At 36.8% G+C, this 22902-nt stretch overlaps 3 protein-coding genes and 1 long non-coding RNA gene across 6 annotated transcripts; 2 read left to right on the top strand and 2 right to left on the bottom strand.

Annotated features, from left to right (window-relative positions):
- Positions 1-4598: 4598 nt before the first annotated feature.
- Positions 4599-14866, top strand: LOC119073973. Its single transcript, XR_005087126.1, has 3 exons — positions 4599-4769; positions 14122-14127; positions 14856-14866. It is a non-coding gene; the product is annotated as an uncharacterized LOC119073973 (long non-coding RNA).
- LOC119073969 lies at positions 6042-9881 on the bottom strand. 3 transcript variants are annotated; one of them, XM_037179875.1, is made up of 2 exons: positions 9705-9881; positions 6042-7327 (listed from the first exon to the last, which is right to left on the bottom strand). In XM_037179875.1, exon 2 carries the CDS (start codon positions 7280-7282, stop codon positions 6569-6571), a length of 714 nt encoding a protein of 237 aa, XP_037035770.1. In that variant the 5' UTR covers positions 7283-7327; positions 9705-9881; the 3' UTR covers positions 6042-6568. The 3 variants fall into 3 exon arrangements, with proteins under 3 accessions (XP_037035770.1, XP_037035771.1, XP_037035772.1); XM_037179876.1 differs by lacking the exon at positions 9705-9881 and adding an exon at positions 7361-7753 and having other exon boundaries at positions 6042-7304; XM_037179877.1 differs by having other exon boundaries at positions 6047-6621; positions 8999-9872.
- Positions 11757-20270, bottom strand: LOC119073971. Its single transcript, XM_037179878.1, has 3 exons — positions 19476-20270; positions 12063-12108; positions 11757-11995 (listed from the first exon to the last, which is right to left on the bottom strand). Exons 1-2 carry the CDS (start codon positions 20142-20144, stop codon positions 12064-12066), a joined length of 714 nt encoding a protein of 237 aa, XP_037035773.1. The 5' UTR covers positions 20145-20270; the 3' UTR covers positions 11757-11995; position 12063.
- Positions 15735-17905, top strand: LOC119073968 (glutamyl-tRNA(Gln) amidotransferase subunit B, mitochondrial). The gene is made up of 7 exons (XM_037179874.1): positions 15735-15939; positions 15997-16144; positions 16202-16488; positions 16544-17111; positions 17175-17311; positions 17422-17545; positions 17615-17905. The coding sequence occupies exons 1-7, from the start codon at positions 15866-15868 to the stop codon at positions 17831-17833; spliced, it is 1557 nt and encodes a 518-aa protein (XP_037035769.1). The 5' UTR covers positions 15735-15865; the 3' UTR covers positions 17834-17905.
- Positions 20271-22902: the final 2632 nt, after the last annotated feature.

The following is a 22902-nucleotide window of genomic DNA, read 5'->3' as shown; positions in this document are numbered from 1 at the left end:
GCAATTCGAATTAAATAATAACAAGAATAGACCGGCTAAAGCCTGGTGAGGTCTTTTTTCTAATTTCTGTTTGGAACTACCAACTACCAACTATTGGACCTACCAAAACTACCACATTTTCGAATTGCAATGTAAACTGTGAACTATCGGTTATCAGATAACAGATAATTATTATTTGCCTGGTGTTGATATGCTCATGGTGGCTTTGCAATTTTGAATGTCAATCCAGCTCACAACTACCAAAACTACCGACTACCAAATTTTCGATTTATAAATAGGCGAGCAGTTAGAATAACTTCGTCAGTCGGTGCGTAGTTCTCGAATAGTAAACATCTCTTCCCCAAAAATTACGTTTGGAAGTCAATTATAGCCTTGGTAGTCCAACTACCAACTACCAAATTTTCGAATTGCAATGTTAACTGTGAGCTATCGGTGATCAGATAACAAATAATTATTATTTGCCTGGTGTCGATATGCTCATGGTGGCTTTGCAATTTTGAATGTCAATCCATCTCGCAACTACCAACTACCAAAGCTACCGACTACCAAATTTCCGATTTATAAATAGTCGAGCATGTAGAATAATTTCGTCAGTCGGTGCGTAGTTCTCGAATAGTAAACATCTCTTCCCCAAAAATTACGTTTGGTAGTCAATTATAGACTTGGTAGTCCAACTACCAACTACCAAATTTTCGAATTGCAATGTTAACTGTGAGCTATCGGTGATCAGATAACAAATAATTATTATTTGCCTGGTGTCGATATGCTCATGGTGGCTTTGCAATTTTGAATGTCAATCCATCTCGCAACTACCAACTACCAAAGCTACCGACTACCAAATTTTCGATTTATAAATAGGCGAGCAGTTAGAATAACTTCGTCAGTCGGTGCGTAGTTCTCGAATAGTAAACATCTCTTCCCCAAAAATTACGTTTGGAAGTCAATTATAGCCTTGGTAGTCCAACTACCAACTACCAAATTTTCAAATTGCAATGTTAACTGTGAGCTATCGGTGATCAGATAACAAATAATTATTATTTGCCTGGTGTCGATATGCTCATGGTGGCTTTGCAATTTTGAATGTTAATCCAGCTCGAAACTACCAACCACCAAAAATACCAACTACCGACTGAGAGCTACCAAAACTACCAAATTTGTGGAACAGACAGACGGACAGACAGACAGACAAACCGGCCATAATAGGGTATTTTTTCTAGAAGAAAAAAGACCTAAAAATCTGAATGTCTCGTATTCTTGCCAATAAACAAAGAATCGTGGACGAAAATAGCACTTCCTTGCCAATGACACATATAGAATGAAGATTGGGAGCATTAGGAAGGACTTTTCAGCTGTACACAAAAAATTTTAACCATAAATGTGAGCTGTATGAAGGTTTTATCGCAAAAGATGTGAGACTGTCAATACGAGGCACATCCGATTGTATTCGATAAACCCAGCATACAGCACAAGTTGCATACAACAGTTTACCACTTTCACTCTTCAAGTCGGTGTGAAAAGTTAAGTTTGCAATGCCTTTTTTGAGAAAAATGTTATACAGGAAGCTCAAAATGGTGAGCAATTTTTATGCGACTTCTTCTTTTTCCTAGATCCCCACGTTCCACATCAATACATGTTAATGTAATTCGGATTTATATTCAGATTTACTGCTTACACTAGCGCTGCATGCACAGTATGCAAGTGTGCAACGTATTGAGAGAAGTGGAACTGTTGGAATTAAAGAGAAAGAATCAAACACATGAATTTCTTGCTAAATATTTTGAGATTTCTGTATGGATTTCTGAAAAACAGTCGACCAAAATCGGACGCATTTTCCAGTACAATTTTTTTATATGTGCCCAGAAAGGCATTCGACCCTAGAAACCACGTTCAAATTTTTTTTAGAAGCTTGTGTGGCTAGTGATCAATAAAAGAAAACATGTTTTTCTTACAGAAATTTCTACATTATGGTCTTATGGGGGTTCGGAAGCATCTACGATGAAATATCAGAGGCTGAAATGTTTAAATGCTCATATTTCATTGTAGATGCTTCCGAACCCCATATTTGCCGCTAAAGAACATGAAATTACCTTCGTAATGACACATCACACGACCATATCGAGGGCCTATATTCAAAATGACCAAACTAAATTTCTAGGAGTTACGAATAATTTTGATTTTAATCAGTATATCAGGGAAAACAAACAATCATCATTACAGTCAGTAACAAGCTCAAGACGGTCATTAATTGAAAAATAATATCCTCATAAATAAGATTAAGAAAAAATTAAAAAAAAAAAAAGATTAAGAAATGAAAGCAAATAATGACAAAGGTCCTCGGAATATCGTTAAGCGGCGTAAACGCCTTCATATCTCTGAATCTCACACACGGAAAACAAACAAAACCAAAAGAATGGCCGGTGTGGAATACGTCGGGTTTTCCACCAAAAATGGGAAAATAAAACAAGATAAGATGAGAAGCGAGAGAAAGATGGGTCCATGCTGTTCTTCACCATTTTGTAAGAAGTCGAAAGTTCGTCACTGTGAAAAATTTGATGAGTCTGCCAGACAGAAAATATTTCAAAGCTTTTGGAAATTATCGCCTTGGAGCACTAAACAAACATTTGTACAAGGCTTAGTTAAATCTGTGGGTGTGAATGGATCACCTAAACCGAAATCCAGAAGAGAACAAACCGTCAAGTACTTTCTGTATTTAAACGGGACAACATTTCAGGTACTTTTTACATGCTTTTCCTAAAGCATTGAACTGAGACTTAGGTCATTGATAGGTCTGCAAAGCTTTCTTTATATCAACGCTGGGTTTAAAGTCAGCCATGGTAAAGACATGGATCAGGAAGACACCAGAAGCTATAGATCAGTCAAAGCAGCAGTTGATGCAGAAGAAGCCTCGCAAACGAAATATATTACAATTTGCGAGAAAACTTCGTCTTCTATTGTACTTCGAAGGTTTGGATAAGATGGAAAGCCACTACTGCAGGAAAGACACACAAAAGCAATATATTGCGGCTACATTCCGTTCCAAGGCTGAATTGTTTCATGTCTACAAGAAGTACATAATCGACAACGGTTATGGACAAGGAGTTTCGTATTTTACGTTTTCTCAATCTTTCGATCAAAAGCAATTGGCATTATTTACGCCGCGAAAAGACCAGTGTGACACCTGCGTCGGATTTAAAGCAGGTCAGGTTTCAACTAAAAAGTACGAGCTGCACATCGCTAGAAAGAAGAGAGCTAACATTGAAAAAGATTGAAAGATTGAAAAAGAAATTGAAAAAGAAGTTGATAAGCAAGCCGCGATGGATGGACGACGTCACGTATTTACCATGGACAAACAAGCAGTTAAATTATCACCCGACATTAATGCATCTGCGATATACTTCAAAACGCGACTGCAAGTACATAACTTCACAGTTTACAATCTTGCTAGCCATCATTGTACGAATTACTGGTGGGACGAGACATAAGGCGACTTATCAGCAAGCTCATTCGCCTCTTGTGTTATTCACCATTTACAAACGCACTGTTTGTCGGATACGTTACCAATCATATTGTATTCTGATGGTTGTGGAGGACAAAATCGCAATTACTTCCTTTCCAATGCTCTCTCAAATTTCGCTGTGAAAAATAATAAAATTGTTGAGCAGAAATGGCTTGAAAAGGGTCACACTCAGATGGAATGTGACAGCTCTCACGAGAAAATCGAGAAGAGGTTAAAAAATCAGGCTATTTTTGTGCCACAAAATTATATCGATGTAACGAAAACAGCCAGGAAAACAGTTGAGATCAACAAAATTCGACGAAAATGTCCTTTCGAAGATGTACTCCTTCAACATAATTTTTTTTTCAAATTTCGCTAATGAAAAACAATTGAGATTTAAAACTATAAGACCGGGGGTAAAGCCAGGTGACCCTACAGTCACAAAACTACGATCATAAATTTATCTTCATACCGGTAACATTAAATATAAAATTGATTTTGATGAAGAATACCAAGATTTGCCGACCAAAATTATTCCATTCATTCAATATGCAAGTACATGGTGATGCTCAACGACTGCATGCAGATCGTTTGAAAATCAAGAAATCGAAGTACGAGCATCTTAAGCAATTGAAATCTGTTATTCCAAGTGAATATCACAGCTTTTACGACAATTTGAAATATGAATAGCCGTTTTATTGTTGTAAAATTTATTAACAAAAATATCCTAAGACAGCTTAGAACTAAGTTGTATAAGTTTTGGTCCAAAATTTATTAACAAAAATATCCTAGCAATTTGAAAACTGTAAGCTGAATCAAGCCGAGCAGCAAAAATAATTCCAACATATCGATGCATGGGTATTTATAGAACGAAGTTACACGATATTCAATTGATACACTGATTCTTCTCATCAGACCGGTTGTAGCTTTTGTTTTAGACAAAGCTTTATTATTCACTCTCTTTTACTGCTTGCTCGAAAAAAACTTCGTTTGATGTATGTGTTTGAAGTATTGGATTTGTTTGCAAAGATAACATTTTAAGGAATAGATTTTTGCAAAATATTTTCAGCTTTTCTTTAATTTATGAAAGTGGAACAATCGAAAGATTTAAATAAAAAACGCCAACAGTTTATTGTGTTGACAATGTCAATTTTAATGACTGAAATGATGATTGATTAAAACACGATGATTTCAAAGTCTACTCGAAATACAAAACACTCCACGATTTTAGATAAGGCATTTTGAATATAGGCCCTCGATATGTACGTTTTGTGTACCTCGAAAAATTTCGGTAAGAAAATTGTAAGTTTTCAGTCTTTTTCGGTTGAAAACTTTAACTGCACATATCTCAGAATGAATTTTAAACCCAATAAGACAATGTCGCCCCGGAAGTACATGCAATAACCTTTCTAACAATTCCACATGACCCTGTACGGCTCGTGTAGCTGGAGAAATTTGTGTAAGAAAAGTGCATGTATTCGGTTTTTGATCACTAGCCACACAAGCTTCGAAGAATTTTTTTTGATGGCAGGATAAGGGGAGAAATATGGAACCAGTTTTAGAACTTTTGGTTTTAATCGATGATGAATAACATTTTTAGCGAGGCGAGGGGTAGATATTTCGTTGACAAAGGATTTTCAAAAAGAAAATTACCTGAGGATTTTCCTATAGTTTTCCAAGGATTTTCTACTGATTCTGGAGGGATTTTCAAATGTTTTTTTTTCTTAATTTTCAAGGTTTTACTTCTTTCGGTTTGATTTTCTTGAGCCTTTTAAAGGATTTTCTATAAATTTGAGGATTTTCTCTCGAAAAATCTAAAGGAATTTCTTTTGACAAAGGATACCCATCGATATTTGCTGGACAATATCAGACTAATGATCTCGGAGTTATTCCTAAAGAAGTTTTCCCATTTTCTGGATGGGACGATAACTTGGGTAATGCTGAACAGATTTTTAAAATTTTTGTTAAAATATTGTTGAAATCGGTCTAATGCTCTGACAGTTTATTCCCGGAAGAGTTTTTTCCTGAATATTTAATGGGAGATAACTACAGTAAACTCTGAACCGATTTTCAAAAATTTTCTTCCAATCGACGAAGAATGCAATATTCCAGTTGATGATTACCTGCAACATGAATTCTTTTTCCAAATGCATAAATTTTCTGTTTTACAAAAGAGTTTACAATGACAATTGCTTATTACTTTTAGATGTTTTCTCACTTCCTATGGTATTATATCCTAATCTTTGCCTTCGATTTTAATAGTCGTTTTTAACTCATTTCAGTCTTTTGAATTATCGCGTCTTAAAATGAAAGCAAAATAAAATGATCGAGTCTGGTTTTTGACAATTGTAATTCAATTGTCAAAACCCAGACTCGACCATTTTATTTTGCTTTTACCTTATTAAATTTTTGAAATGGAAATAAAAGAATGTTTGAACGTCTTTTGGTAAGTTCGTCGGTCAAGGGACCTGACCCACCCATAATGTTTAAAAGAAATTCAAATTTAATGTTCGTCACAACATTTAAAATATAATTCTTTTATTGAATTGTAAAAATATAAACTTTTTTGTGTAAAAATTTCCGAAAATATTTTTTAGTGGACACTCTAATCACATTTACAAACATCACATCATGCTTGGTTGAGAATTTTTATAAAAATCTTTTCAAAAATAATTTTCCATATCTAATAACCCATTGAATGGTGAAAGCTTTACATCTTAAATTTATCCTTTCATTTATCTGTTCACATGTAGGTGTCCAATCATATCCAGAAGCAAAGACTGCAGAGTAATATAGAGTTTAAACATAGAATCTGAAAGCAGACCCTCAAAACTCAAGGGGGTACTCACTAGTAAATCTGCAAATTCGGTAAATATTTTCTACGAAATAGATGGGCCTAAATTAGGGCATATTGTATTGCAAACACAATTTAGATTTTTTGAATTACTTATGATTTACCGTTGATTTCCTGACGTGAGTACTCTTCGTCAAAGCTAAATGTGCACGTATAATAACAAATGTTTCTCGTCAGTGACGAATAAGTCTCACTTAAGAGACCTAAACATTAACCCTCTAATTCCAAGCAGAACCCACACGTCTAAATACCCAGCTTTCTAAATCCTGACCTTCATGGCCAATACTAATATCAATGGAACCATACAACTTATATCCCTTTGCTCTCAAATTAGCAATTATTTGACAAAGCAGCATGCGACCGTAAACAGTGTCCGATCCATTCGGAAACCATGGATTACCGGACAGCTTGAATTCAATCGAACCATAGTAGTCCCTTTTATCTTGGATTCCATTACGCCATTGACTTTGGATAGCATCTTGAACACATACAGCAAACGAAGGGGCGTCAATAATTCGAATTCTGTCTCTCATATTGAATGACATAGCAAACAATGAAACGTCGGGATCTGGCATTCCCTTTTCGAAAAACAAAGTGTCCTTGTCAAACTTCTTCTTACTGACATCAGCTGATTGTAACAAATTCCAACCGAACCGTGCCATTGTCGTCAATATTGCTGCCAATAATCGTCGAGAATGGACCGCATCTTCACCTTGTCCACGCCATGGATTACCACGCAATTTTAATTCGTACGTGCCGTAATAGTCTGACTCATCTTGTATTTCACCCCAACTTTGTATTACTGCACCTCTCATTGACTCGATTACATCAGCCGGCAATCCGATTAATCTTATCCGATCGGTCATGTTGAAAGAAATGCTGCATACCTGAATGCCTTCCAGTTGTGCTGGCGGAAGTTTTGGATAGGACATGACGTTTTTTCGTTTTGAGTGTGATTGTGTACTGTAAACAATTTGGAATGTATTCAAGTTGCAAATCGGCACAACAAACCAACGAATCGTAAACTTTATGCCTGTGAGTATTCTAGTTATGGGTGCGGCCAATTTTGATGATTAATCGTTGCGAATAACCGCTATAAGTATATCCTTGCCTATATGATGAGGCCTATTGACAACAAGAATGTCAAAATATTTTTTGCGGAATTCGGTAAACGTTCAAAACACTGTAAACATCAATCAGCTGTACAAGCTGTTGCGCAGTGTTACCACATGCACATTACTTCGCAATGGATTTGTTTCGTTTTTTTTTGAAAATTTATCTCACTACAGTGGCCCCTTGACATACAGCGAAATGCTGTTTGGAAACTTTAAGCTAATAATGCAATAGATTAATTTTATTACATTTCTAGTACATTTCGTCATAAAATTACTAATTGTGGGTTTCGTTTATTCGCCGTTCATGTAAATGTTGAGCTTTTCTTGGATCTAGCGGCTCTGTATTGACGAAAGAAAACGAGGATTTTCGCAATATTTGAGGAATGAGAGGTGAGTAAACCTCGAAATATTGCGAAAATCCTCGTTTTCTGTCGTCAATACAACGCCGCTAGATCCAAGAAAAGCTCAACATAAAATTACTGATGTCAGCGCTCTTTTTTTTTGAACCAACTTCCCAGCTTTGACATTTCATGGATATTTTACCAGAGTGAAGTTAATCACCTGAAAATAGAAAGCAAAGAATGAAGTACTAAAGGAAAGTTTGGTTGGCCTGTAAAGCCGCCACCTTTTTTCAGTACTTCATTCCTTGCTCTCTATTTTCAGGTGATATAATTTCACTCTTAAAATATCCATGAAATGGATGAAATGTCATAGCAAGTCAATATCACACAGATTGTTTACAACGTTTAGAGGCCTAAAAACACTCAGTGTGCCTTGCGATTTCTTTATGTATTGATTATAATACATTAGTAATAAATAATTTCCACATAATTAAATTCGCAAGGCATACTGAGTGATCTTAGGCCTCCAAACGTTGTAAACAATCTGTGTGATGTTGCTAGAGAGCTGCCTTGGTCATTCGCCTTGTCGGTTGGCCTGTAGAGGCGCCACATTTTTTTATAGTACTTCAGTCATACTGGACCTACTGGACTCTTTTTTTTTGTATAACAACTTCACTTTGATTCATTCCCATGAAATGTCACAGCAGTGAAGTTTGTTCATGAAAAAATAATTCAGCGACAAGTTTTTTTTATGAAGAAAAGTACTAAATTGTATTAGATTTTACCCTTAGTTTCTAAACTCCATTCTCCTATAGTCGTGAAGTTTCTTCACAAAAAAATAGATCGCTAACATTTACGAAATGTACTAGAAATGTAATCAGAAATTTACGAAAATCTAAAACAATTGAGCTTTAGTTTCCAAACATCATTTCCCTATACCATCGTCATTCATTACGAAAAAGTGTTAAATTGAATTGATATGGAAAAATTACTGATTAACTATCTTGTTTCTGCAGAATTTTTTAAATCTATCTTTCTGTAATTTAGTTACTTTTAAGAAATTTATAGTGTTCCGTAAGCTGAGTTTCGTCAAAATAACGTTGTAAAGTTTAACGAATCGTGAGATTTCCGTTGATACCCTAATTCCAAGCAGGACCTACACGTCTAAATACCCAGCTTTCTAAATCACTACCTTCATGGCCCATACTAATATCAATGGAGCCGTACAATTTGTAACTTTTTGCTCTGATGTTGGCAATTATTTGACAAAGAAGCATGCGACCGTAAACAGTGTCCGAGCCATTTGGAAACCATGGATTACCGGACAGCTTGAATTCAATCGATCCATAGTAGTCCCTTTTATCTTGGATTCCATTACGCCATTGACTTTGGATAGCATCTTGAACACATACAGCAAACGAAGGGGCGTCAATAATCCGAATTCTGTCTCTCATATTAAATGACATAGCAAACAATGAAACGTCGGGATCTGGCATTCCCTTTTCGAAGAATAAAGTGTCCTTGTCAAACTCCTTCTTGCTAACATCAGCTGATTGTAACAAATTCCAACCGAACCGTGCCATTGTCGTCAATATTGCTGCCAACAAACGTCGAGAATGAACCGCGTCTTCGCCTTGTCCACGCCATGGATTGCCAGACAATTTAAATTCGAATGCACCGTAATAATCGGACTGATTTTGAATCTGACCCCAACTGCGTGTTATTGCATCTTTCATTGACTCAATTACATCAACCGGCAATCCGATTAATCTAATACGATCGGTCCTGTTGAAAGAAATGCTGCATACCTGAATGCCTTCCAGTTGTGCTGGCGGAAGTTTTGGATAGGACATGACGTTTTTTCGTTTTGAGTGTGATTGTGTACTGTAAACAATAAGGAACGGTTAATGTATTCAAGTTGCAAATCAGCACAACAAACCAACAAAACGTAAACTTTTATGCCTGTAAGTATTCTAGTTATGGGTGCAACCACTTCTAATAAACTGATGACTAATCGTTGCGAATAACTAACTACCATATCTATTGACAAGTAGAATGTCAAGAAATTGTTTCGCGGAATTTGATAAACAATTAAAACAGAATCAGCTGGACAAACTGTTGCGCAGTGTTACCACATGCATGTTACTTCGTAATGGATTGGTTCATAGCATCTGAACCAAGCAGTATAGAACAGGTTCAAATGCTATTATTGGTTTCGTTTCTTTAAAAATTTCTCTTTTTTTATAAATAGTTCTTTATTATCACTTCTTTTTACACTAGTGTGAAGTACAAAATATTTGATGATCATTTGATGATGATATCACAGGTCATATAGGATTAATTAAGTTTAACAAAAACTAAAAAGAAAGAAGCATTGTGACTGGGGTCACATCACAGTTAGACATCACAGTTTAAGTCATCTTACTGCAGTGGCCCCTAACATAAGTATATGATATTATCATCGTCATTTTTGTTTTTAATGCATATAAAACTCACTTAAAGAGATGTAAGTTCGACCAAAGCACCTAGCAGGGTAATAGAAAAAAAATAGAGTAGTACTTTAATCGAAGTATGCGAATATTTCCATACGTTTTTTTCTCTTAATGTCATTGCAAAATTACCATTAAGGCTGCTAATGGTATTATTGGTATCAAAATACTACTCTATTTGACGTGTAAAAACCTCTATTACCCTGCTAGGTGCTTTGGTTCGACAGACGAATCATAAAACAATAAACACCCCGCCAATTTCTAAACAGAACGAAATTTACAGCACTGCACTTACAACTATCATTTATATTTGGGGGTTTTGCGAAGCGTGCAGCGCTGTAAATTTCTTGTGGTGAAAAATTGGCCGAAGAACGGCAATAGCAAGGCTGTATACTTTGGGGAGGTCACGCAGATGCAGATACGCGGGTTATACACCACGTTTCATACAAAAAATTCACCACGCCATACAAATTCAATTTTGGTGAGTTTGTTTGTATGGAAAAGGTGTGTTCCCGCGTATCTAATAAAATGCAAGGCTGTATACTTTGGGGAGGTCACGCAGATACAGATACGCGGGTTACACACCACAGTTGATGATAAAATGGCCGATTTCATACAAAAATTCACCTACTCTGATGATTCTCGTCGTCTTGATGATGTGGTGAAATTTTTTACATGTAAAATCATCAGAAGTGGTGTGTTCCCGCGTATCTAATAAAATGGCGGTCTGCGTGACCTCCCCAAAGTATACAGCCTTGATAAAATGGCGATCGATCTGCGTGACCTCCCCAAATTACACAGCCTTGCGGCAATAGAACCTTGAATAGAACAGTGAAGTGAAACGACAATAGATTCAACTTTATACACTTTAGAGCCACTTTGTACGAAATATGGGCTTGTTGTCATATGTTTTGTCAATGATGAAGGTTCATGATTTTCCACCTCATTGATCAAGAAGAATTAAAAACAAAAAATAATTTGTTTGGTAAGTCGTCAGTGTGTTAAGAAATACAAGGTTCCGTTAGCTGAGTTTCGTCAAGTTAACAGATTGTGGAAATTGTTCTCGTCACTAGAGTATTATGATGAAAGTGAAAGAAATGTGTTGACAAGTACCCCAAGGCAAGATATAATAAATTGGTCTTCTCACTCACATGGGTCCTGTGGATAGAAGTAGTGCTTAAGTCCACAATCTACTTTGTAAAGTTCGTGAGATTTCTGTTAGCTTTCAAATCAGTATTGTTAGTAATTCTACGTTTCCTACTTTACATTGAATCGCCTTCACGATCATTTTCATATTCAAGTGATTTCACAAAGACGAGTTGTTGTTCACGTAGATACATATCTAACTAGTATAGTGCGAATGCCTTGAAATATAGACGGTTGGTTCTCAACTTGTAGTTCAAAAATCGTTCCTTTTTCAACGAAATTTCGTATATACTAGAGGAAATCAAAAAACTGTCATTGCGGATTTTTTTAAAACTTTTTAATAAAATTCATTCAAAAAATTGTAGATTACATATTATATTACATATAGTGTATCTCAAGGAACTGTGAATATAAATTGTATTTATCAAAACAGCAAACTTGGTGCCTACAGCCCATATTAATTTAGTTGCACAAAATATTGTATTTTAAGAAACATCACAAAAGGCTGGTGCCACACTCATTTCGAAAACCTTACTCATTTATGGGTGTGGAATGTGGAATACTGACAAGTCCCACCACTACTTAGCGCCTTCACTAAAAGTCGGAATGTAGAGTAAATTACCTATTTCCATGCGTCTCCAACACGTCTGAATATCCAGCTCTCCAGATCAACTCCTTTATTTCCAATCGTAATATCAATGGACCCGTACAATTTGTAACCCTTTGCTCTGATATTGGCAATTATCTGACACAAAAGCATACGGCTACGAACCGTTTCATCACCATCAGCGAACCATGGATTCCCTCTAAGTTTATACTCAATCGCGCCATAATAATCTTCCTTACTTCGAGTCCAATTGGGCCATTGGGTTTGCAAAGCATGCTCAACAGAATCAGCAAATGTTGGAGCGTCAATAATGCGAATTCTATCGGTCATGTTAAACGACATAGCGAATAACTCTGCATCGGGGTCAGGAACTCCCTTTTCAAAAAACATCGTGTCCTTGTCGTCTGGTTTTTTACTTACATCTGCAGCCTGTAACAAATTCCATCCGAAGTGTGCCATCGTTTTCAATACTGCGGCCAACAATCTTCGACAATGAACCGCATCATCACCCTGGCCATACCAAGGATTCCCCTTCAATTTGAATTCGAATGTGCCGTGATAGTCGTTTTCTTTTTGAATTGGACCCCAGCTACTAGTTATTGCAGTTTTTAACTCATTGATCACGTCAGCTGGTAATCCAATCAATCGGATCCGATCGGTTCTGTTCAATGAAATGCTGCATACTTCGATGTTATCGTAAAAAGCAGCTTGGAGCTTTTCATATGACATGGTAGATAGGTTTATCGCTTTAGCAATATTCGTAAATCTTCGTTTAGAGGTGAATTATTTGGATAGCACTTTTTGTCCCTTTTAATGATAGTAAAACACTAAAACACAGACTTATCGATTTTCCTAAAAGAAAATATTTGGTTAATCGTCCGATTCCAATGTTAGTTCTATATATACGGACAGACTGATGACTTCATTAAGTGTATAGGTATGCACCTACTGATAATTATTTTATTGTTATCGAAATTATTCAACAGCTGGTCACCTATACTGATTACCCGATGAAAGTTTTCGGTGGGTGAGGGGTAATATAACAAAAGCAAACAAAAAATCTAGAAATATAAGCTTGGATTATTTGGTTAAGTCGTTAAGTGTAGATGGTGTTTTTAAGTTGAAATCGAACTTATTTTTAATGATATACAGGACGAGAAAAGTGAAATGTTTTCTGTTTTGCTAGTTGTTGTGGCTTGTAAATGATGCCACACAAGATTTGTTTAACAAATGAAAATCTAGATTTTATATTTAAATATTTGATTCTTGTTGCGAGCACCAGATCTATCCAGATTTTCATTGGTTCAACGAAATTCTTGCAGAATCAATTACAAACCAAAGCAACTATCAAATTAGAAAACATATCGAACTTCACTTTACAAACACGACATAGTAAAATAAACCAGACATGACATTTATGAAAAGTCAAATAAATTCCTAATAAACTTATGAATTCAAATAAACCCTGACATAAATAATAGTAGGTTACAGTGCATGCTGCGAAAATGATTCATTACATGGGGGAACAATTTTGAGATACGAGCAACTCACAAGTGTGTGTTTAAGCGCCAAGGTTTGAAAACTGTTATTTTGACAAGGGTAGAGTTTGCATATCCGAGCCGAAGGCGAGGTATGTAACTACCCGCGTCAAAATAACAGTTTTCAAACCGAGGCGCTTAAACACACACGCGTGAGTTGCGAGTTTCAAAATTGTTTCCCCAAGTAATGAATCATGGCAGCAGCTTGCACTGTATTCTATTTTATTGCTTGTCCAAGCGAAAATTGATTCTTACATATCAATTCCTTAACGCAGTAACAACGAATCTAGTATACCGCCGAACCCTCCGAAATTGGCTCACACGTCTACGAAGAAAAAAATCCCGAAAACAACACTAATGTTATGTTGGTATTGTTACAGCAGTAATCTCAATACACGTCACAACGGTCACAACAGTCGGCTTGTCACTGAATTGTTTTTCCGTTTCAGGATAATGCATTAATTTTGTTGTTTTCGTTATTTAGAATAAAAATTTTGCAGTGAAGTGAAGTGAATAATGTCTAACATAAGCAAAGTGTTTAGTGTTCTCGAATATAAGTGAAAAATACACAACTTAAAGTGTTTGCCATGTGTTCATTACAAACATTGAATTTATGGCTGGAGCAAAAAATGGCTGACACTTTCAGTTTTGTGATTTTCTTTTCGAAATAATTCAAATGCTTTTGTGACATTCAACTCACGCCACTGGAAAATTTGTGTTCAAAAACACAAAATATCAATAATTATTTTCTTTTTTTCTGTTGGAAGGCATTAAATATTTCAGATGATGTATTCTCCTTCATCTGGCTGCACCCCGCGAAAACTCGTTTTACGTGAATGACTGTGCACCCCGCGAAAATAGAGATTCCTTGACGATAGTGTCACACAAATATCCCTCATGTAATCGACCATTTTCGCAGGGGCCAAATTGATATGTAAGAATCAATTTTCGCTTGGGGCAAGCAATAAATTGAATTAATTTTATTTGCGAAAAATAAGGCTGCTAGACAATCCAGGTCAAATCAAGCGTTCCGGCCTGGTGTATTTTACTCTGCTACTCGAAGATTGTAGAATGAAAATGTCGTATAGTGGACTAATGGTGAGTAATTTGACACGAATTTTTTAAGGTGTTTTGATCGACGACACTTTGTTCTGTTTGTCGAAAAACTAATTTATTACTTTCTAATTTATTACGTCCAAAAATGGGAAATATTGTTTCTGTAAATTCTGTCCGGCATCTTCATTTAATAGTAGTTTATAAAATTGCTAGATTTTCAAAATGTAAAGTCAAGAGGGTAACGAATATTAACGAATATCGCTCTAAAGCATTTCCTGCCAGTGAACATGTTATGGCTGTATCGAAAATTTCTAAATATCTAAAAATTTAAAATGAAAGCAAAATAAAATGATCGATTCTGGTTTTTGACACTTGAATTTCAATTGTCAAGAACCAGACCCGATCATTTTATATTGCTTTTACCTTATTTTTGATGAAAACATCAAGTCATTTCAGATTTTTTTAAAGGTCAACGCACTTCAATCAAAAGTCCTATTAATGACAGCTGTCAAATAGAGTACTATTTTGTATGAAATTTTATCCCCACCCTTTTTACAGTGGAAAATTTTGGATGGAGCACTGTCAAGTTTCAGTACCCTATTTGGAGTACCACTTTTGCTTGAAGTGCGTTGCTCAGATACATACAGTTGGATAGTGGATACGGCCATACAATCCTGATAATATTAATGCTCAAAATCATAGAGTTACACTCGAGAGATGGTATGGTAGCTCTGTCGCTTTTAAATATGTGCGGGTGCCTATGTATGTGGTTTTTGAGTGCCGATTAGCATCAGCGCCACCATGTCACCTCTCCATGCCACCTCTCGAGTGTAACTCTATGCTCAAAATAGTTGTCAACTTAGTCGATTTTCCCTATTTGCAAAGATCCAATAGAAAGAAACAACAAATCTTTGATGGATAAAATATTAATGTGGAACCTATCGATTTTCGCGATCGAATGCAAAAGTTAAATTTGATTAAAAACAATTTTTTTTTAAACGAAAGAAATCAAGAACCACCGCCTAGATCATGTTCGAAATCGGAGTATTTTTCGAAAGTGAGAGACCGGCACCCAATGACATTTGAATTTCGAAATTGACACAATTGTGACATAAACAAATGGTGTACGAAGAATTTCAATTTGGCTGATGGATAAAGTTGGATTCAGCCACAAAAACAAGCAAAAAATCATTCAAAATTGAAGTGACTGCTGTGAACGTAAAATGAAATTGATGCAACAATCGATCAACATTAGATTTTACCGAAGTTTCGCCACTGCCATAGCCAAACCAAAAAAGTATGACCTTTATTCAATGAACGTAGACAAGAAATTCAAATCCAAATAAATATCCAGATCCAAATGGAACTCAGTTGTTGGCCTCGAAGTTCATGCTCAGATCTCTTCAAAAACAAAACTATTTTCTGGTGCTGGAGTTGAATTTGGAGCTCCGCCCAATACACGCGTATCGGCATTTGATGCAGCCATACCGGGAACACTACCGGTTCGTATCAAAGTCATTCACAAACCTCACCCATCTGATGTTTCAAATCGATCGTAGGTTCTCAACGAAAGATGTGTGGTTGCCGGAATTCAAGCAGCGCTAGCGCTCGACTGCACAATCAACCCCGTTTCAATGTTTGATCGAAAGCATTATTTTTATGCTGATCTACCGGCCGGCTATCAAATCACTCAGCAACGTGCACCACTGGCCAAAAATGGAATGCTCAAATTTTGCGTTTCAGTGCCAGGGGTTTCGATGAAATCTTATCAGAAAGTGTCAAGACTGCATCAGCTTCAGCTCGAACAAGACAGTGGTAAATCACTTCATGATGCATATGAAAACAGGTACTATTGAGCTACATACTGTCACTGAAAATTGCAATTCATTTGAACATTACAGAACTCTAATCGACTTGAATCGGGCGGGTGTTGGTCTCATTGAATTTGTATTTGAACCCGATTTAAACAACGGTGAAGAGGCTGCATCGTTGATAAAGGAACTCGTTCTAATTCTCCGAGCTACTGGTGTCTGCTCTTGTCATATGAATGAAGGAGCTCTACGTGTCGACGCTAATATTTCAATTAATCGACATGGCGATCCGCTGGGCGTCAGAACCGAAGTGAAAAACATTGGATCAGTTCGTGGTGTTGCACATGCAGTCGACTATGAAATTCAACGACAAATTGACTTGGTTGAAAGCGGTGGCAGAGTGCATAATGAGACAAGATCGTGGGATGCTTTGTCGAAGAAAACGGTAGTCATGAGGGACAAGGAAGTCTTACAGGACTATCGTTTTATGCCTGAACCAAATCTACCACCACTTCGCTTGAATATCACCGACGATCAAACATCGGAACTAATTTCTGTTGAAAGGATTCGGAAATCGTTGCCTGAACTTCCAGCGCAGACCAGAAACAATTTAATTGAACATCACGAACTCAGACAGGAGTCTGCCGACGTTTTAATTGTAAGTTTTTCATTGATTCACCTTTTCAAAATATTTTATTTCGCTGCGTTTCGCTCTATTCAGAACGAGAGCAGTTTAATGCGTTACTACACCGAAATACTGAAGACTCAGCCAGCAGTTCCACCGAAAAATGTTGCAAATTTTCTAATCAATGACTTCGTCGGACACTGCAACAAAAAAAAGATTTCCGTAGACGACTGGTAAGTTCACCGATTCGAGTCTCATGTCTGCATCCATTAACGATTTTGTTTATATGTTGAGAAATGGTTGAGAAATGGTTGAGAAGAAATTAATCGCGCCCCTTGAACAGTCAAATTTCAGATGAGAATTTAGCGGAACTCATAGCAATGATGCATAACGGAACCATAAATATAGCTCTGTCCAGGATTATACTGCAAGAGATGCTGGAAAATCCGAATCAAAGACCAAGCGAGGTAATTCATTTTGCGTAATGCACAATTTTACCGAGCAATCGTTTCACGTCTCGTTGTGTTTGCGTTCAGATTGCGACTGCCAAAAATCTGAAACAGATCACAGATCCAGCAGAAATCGAAAAAATTTGTCTGGACATTATTGGCAAAAATCAGGACAAGGTGCAAAAATACAAACAGGGAAAGAAAAGGAGTTTGGGTTTCTTGATTGGTGAAGTGGGTAAAGAAACTGAACAGAAAGCGAATATGGTGTTGGTTGATAAAATAATGAAGGAATTGCTGGATAAATGACATTTTACGTGATAGTGTAATCATTCAGAGTGGTAGTGCATTAAAGACGAAGAAGAAATCTGTTAACGTCGACACAAGGCGTTTTAACCAATTGAATCATCAACAAGCCGCAAAAAGGTTGAAGAAATTAGGTAAGTATCGGAACTACTGTTCAAATCAGCTCTGATTCGTCCCAGTTGTCGTACTTATTTGTTACATCTGGAATTTCGTCAGAAATCTCGATTAACTTTGCAAACTTGACCTGGCGAAAATCTTTTGATTCCATGGTTCCCTCTGTAATCTCAAAATATAATTACTTGCCTCATAGTTCAATCTTTGAAAGTTTGTAAAAGAAATTCTTCGGCTAAAATTGGAATGGTTAAGTAACTGGCTTTGCAAAACCATTTTTCAAGAATGTTTGGTTCCATTGCGAAGAAAAATCCCTATTGGTTCTAATGTTAAAATTTTCCTTTTAAAATGTAACCTTCAGGAGCGGAGAGTAGCACAATGAAAACTCATTCAGTAAAGTTAGATTGCAATAACTTCGATGGCAATGAATTTTTAATGAACAAGGCGACAGCTAGTGTAACAGTTGAACATACATCGATTAAAGGTAGTAGAACATAAAACACATAAAAGCACAAATATTTAGGAAATGTAAGCCGAAATGTTTGTTTGAAAGTGCTGCAAAGATTTCGTTTTCTTCAAAAATATTGTATCCAATAAGCCTGTCCGCCGATAATAAAATAAGGTTCTAAGAGTCAATTCGCAAATTCGTAAGCCAAATTTTCAATTTCTGAAACAAGCTATCGCCGATATTATTGAGTTATAGCTCAATCGATTGGTCGTTCAATTCTAGCGAGGGGGTGTCTGCCAATGTATGAAAATAGATATTTTTCGAAAAAAAAAAGTTACTCGGAATCGATCGGCTATGGGCTAGAATTGTCCCCCAGACACGTTACTAATAAAAAAAACATTTTGGACATAAATTTGGTTCAAATTTACTCTTTTATTCCAGCCGTAAAGGTCAACTTTTTTTTCAAATGGTCCGCAAATCCTGCAACACAAAACTTCTGTGGTAGATTTTTGATATGTGATAGAGACTGAAGCCAGCTAGCATAATATGTAGTTCACCCATCATAACAATGATGTTGTAGAGGTACAGTACTATTTGAAAATTGACCATACTTTGACTGATGGCTGGCCACGAGTGGTGCGTGCGGAAGTCAGAGTGGGCTCAAACGGTCGGCCGTGGATAGGCCAACAATCCTACACAGTTTTTGTGTTACTCCTTCCTCAAGTTATTGCTAAAAAGGTGTTCTGATCACCCTCTGACATCACATCACATGTAGACACATTACACCCAAATTGGAATTTTTTTAGAAAAAATGGCAGACACCCCCTCGCTAGATTATAACGACGAATCGAATGAGCTATAACTCAATAATATCGGCGCGAGCTTGTTTTCCAAGTGGCTGAGAAATTGGCGAATTAACTCCTAAAGTATCATAGATAAAAGACCGCGTTAAGAGCACAGAACATTGAGATGAAATATTTTCGTATGCACTTCCAGTTAATATTCCAGTTATTAAGCTGGTTGGAATATTATTTGCCTTGCTCACTGCCACGCTTCACCGACCCGTCTGAATATCCAGCTCTCAAGATCCGCTCCCTTAACACCCACAGTAATATCAATGGACCCGTACAATTTGTAACCCTTTGCTCTGATATTGGCAATTATCTGACACAAAAGCATACGGCAATGCACGGTTTCAGAACCATCAGCGAACCATGGATTTCCCGACAGCTTATACTCAATCGCGCCATAATAATCCTCCTTATGTTGAATTCCGTTGGGCCATTGACTTTGTAAAGCATTTTCAACACAATCAGCAAATGTTGGGGCGTCAATAATGCGAATTCTATCGTACATGTTAAACGACACAGCAAATAACTCTGCATCGGGGTCAGGATTTCCCTTTTCAAAAAACATCGTGTCCTTGTCGTCTGGCTTTTTACTAACATCTGCAGCCTGTAACAAATTCCATCCGAATTGTGCCATGGTCTTTAAAACTGCGGTCAACAATCTTCGACAATTAACCGAATCGTCAGACTGTCCGCACCAGGGATAGCCCTTCAATTTGAATTCGTATGCGCCGTGATAATCCTCTTCGTTTTGAAGTGGACCCCAGCTACTAGTTATTGCCGTTCTTATCGCGTTGATCACATCAACCGGCAAACCAATCAGCCGAATTCGGTCGTTCCTGTTTAAGGAGATGCAGCACACTTGAATGCCTTCATTAAAGGCGGGCTGGAGTTTTTCGTACGACATTATACGCTTGGGAGATAAAAACTTGAACTACCCTTGTCGATAGAATAAGAATTATGAATAGAAGCGGGTTAAACTACGACGTTTATGTTTGTCAACAAAAAAAAACACTGACGATGATGGGTGGATGAGATCACCAACGTTATGTATAGTAGAGAGATGATACAAAATGCTGTTGATGTTACACAAATGCAATTTAATTCTACATAATGCTTATTGTGTCATTGCATCCTACTTTCTAAGTTCAAGAATTTTTAGCACCTGCTGCATGACTCTATGGTCTTATCAGTGAAATTGTATCAGAAATTTTCTTTTTGAATTTTCTTTAAAATAATGTCTTGATGGTCAACACTGTAGCTTAACAATCAGAACTCTAGTACACAGGGTAAACAGGTGATTCGATGACGTTTTCTGGTGTGTCATTCATTTGATTAACTTTGTGTGGAATCAAATTTTAGTTTATTTAATTAATCTCGAAGGATTGTGCGTTCTTTCGCAAATTGTATACATTGCACAATGGCGAACTTTCTATCTATAAATACTTTCTACACATTTCGCCCAGAGGAATTCCTAACCGATTCAACATTTTGTACGATACATCCGTTACCTAGATGTGTTTACAAAACATGAAACAATAATCAAGAGCCTCGCTCCAATCTGACTTCATCGGACGCTGCAAAAATAGTCCCGTACTACGGAATCCGTAGACGACTGATAAGTTTACTTTGCTTAACTTAAACAAAGCCTCACTGATACGTCATGTGTTGACAACCCTTTACTGAGATTGTTTATGGTTGAGAGAGAAGAAATTAATCGATTCCATTGAACAGTCAAATTTCAGTCGCTAATTTAACGGAACTTCCAACAATGATGCACAACAGAACCATAAATGGAGCACATTCTCGGATAATACTGCAAGAGATGCAGGGAAACCCGAATCAAAGGTCAATCGAGGTAAGTTATTTTGCCTTAGAGTCATATCGCCAAGACTTCAGGTGATTGGGGAACAAGCCGACTCCGATTTTAATGAGTGATAGCTCGTTGGATTCGTCTTTCAATTCTAGGAAACACGTATCTTTCACTTTTTCTAAAAAAAATTGTTTTCTGTGAAAAGTGAAGTCTTGGCGATATGACTCTTAAGTACAATTTTACCGAGCAATCGGTTCACGCTTCGTTGTGCTTATGTTTAGATAAGATTGCAACTGCCAAAAATCAGAAACAGGCCACAGATCCACCAGCAGAAATCGAAAAAATTTGTCTCGACATTATCGGCAAGAATCAGTGCAATCTGTGCAAAAATACAAACAGGGAAAGGAAAAGATTTTGGGTTGCTTGATTGATGAAGTGGCTAAAGGAATTGCTGGCGAAATGACATTTTTATGCTTAGATGTTTACGTGACATTCAGAGTGGTGGTGCTAAATTAAAGACGAAGAAGAAATCGACACAAGGCGTTTAAGTTCATAATCGTCAACAAGCCGCAGAATGGTTGAAGGAATGAGGTAAGTATCGAAACTTCTTTTCGAGCCATCCCTGATTCATCCTAGTCTCATACTTATTCGTTACAACAAACTTAGTTCAATTCTAATCTGAATCTGAATCTAAATTATTGGTGTTGACGAATCTCGATGAACTTTGCAAACTTGACCTAACGAAAATCTTTTGATTCCTCAATATTCTCAAGATTTAATTACTTGCCTCGAAGTTCAATCCTCGAAAGTTTGTGAAAGATGGCATTAGAATACCGGAGAATTCCGTGTTTGTCTTCTCCAATTAAAAATGCCAAATTGTACCAATACTTTCTGTTAGTGATTGTACCGGTATAATAATAAAGTTGTGAAAATACTTGCCTTGTTTTTATGGCAATGATCGGTATGGCAGTGCCATTAAACAGAGGCTCTCATGTCAATTTTATACTTCTCGGAAACGTGTACTGCACATCGAAAGGTAGCAAGGTAGACAGAACCAGAAACAAGATGTTTTGCGGGACATCTTGGTATCATGACTTGACTAGTCTTCTTAACTTGAAATGCAACTGGTGGCTTGTCTTTGTAAAACAGTTTTAAAGAACCCTTTCGGCTCAATGTAAAAATTTTCTCCGTTAAATGGATCAACTTCCTTCATAAGGGAACGACGCCACTAGAACGCAATACAGTCAACATTTCAAAAATAGAATCAAAAGTTCATTAGATTGTTGAATAGATAAAGCAAGATCATCGAGGTGCTTAATTGTCGATAGCTTGGACTAGAGCATTACAGGATTGATAATTACCACTTGTATTGCCTTCAGGAGCGGAGAGTTGCAAAATGAAAATTAGATTTCAATAAGTTCGATGTCAACCATTTTTTAATAAAGAAAACGACAACTACAGTAACTGTTGAACAAACACCGATTACAGACAGAACCAACGCACTTCAAGCATGAGCGGTACTCTAAATAGGGTACTGAAACTGTACAGTGTGTCATACAACTGTGAAACACTGTAAAAAACAGTTTCATACAAAATAGTACTCTATTTGGCAGCTGTCGACTATGATCACTTTTGCTTGAAGTGCATTGATAGAACAGAAGCACAAACATTTAGCAAATGTGAGCCGAAATGTTTGTTTAAAAGCGCTGCAAAGATTCCTTCGTCTTCACAAATATTATATCCAATAAGCCTGTCCGCCGGTAATAAAATTAGTGGCACAAAAGACACATAGAATTCGAAATTGTCATGGATCGAATTCCGTGATAAGAGCACAAAACATTGCGATGAAATA

The sequence above is a fragment of the Bradysia coprophila genome, unplaced genomic scaffold, assembly GCF_014529535.1.
Source record: "Bradysia coprophila strain Holo2 unplaced genomic scaffold, BU_Bcop_v1 contig_138, whole genome shotgun sequence".
NCBI classification, from domain to species: domain Eukaryota; kingdom Metazoa; phylum Arthropoda; class Insecta; order Diptera; family Sciaridae; genus Bradysia; species Bradysia coprophila.
The sequence above is the reverse complement of the archived record's forward strand: the minus strand, read 5'-3'. Positions and strand labels throughout refer to the sequence as shown.

Coding starts and splice junctions, on each gene's coding strand:
- LOC119073969 (XM_037179875.1), bottom strand. CDS start 7,282: ATGTCCTATCCAAAACTTCCGCCAGCACAACTGGAAGGCATTCAGGTA.
- LOC119073968 (XM_037179874.1), top strand. CDS start 15,866: ATGAAATTGATGCAACAATCGATCAACATTAGATTTTACCGAAGTTTC. Junction 17,312..17,421: donor AAGATTTCCGTAGACGACTG/GTAAGTTCACCG, acceptor CCCCTTGAACAG/TCAAATTTCAGATGAGAATT. Junction 17,546..17,614: donor CGAATCAAAGACCAAGCGAG/GTAATTCATTTT, acceptor GTTTGCGTTCAG/ATTGCGACTGCCAAAAATCT.
- LOC119073971 (XM_037179878.1), bottom strand. CDS start 20,144: ATGTCGTACGAAAAACTCCAGCCCGCCTTTAATGAAGGCATTCAAGTG. Junction 12,109..19,475: donor TGGGTGTTAAGGGAGCGGAT/CTTGAGAGCTGG, acceptor AAAGGAGTTGAT/CTGGAGAGCTGGATATTCAG.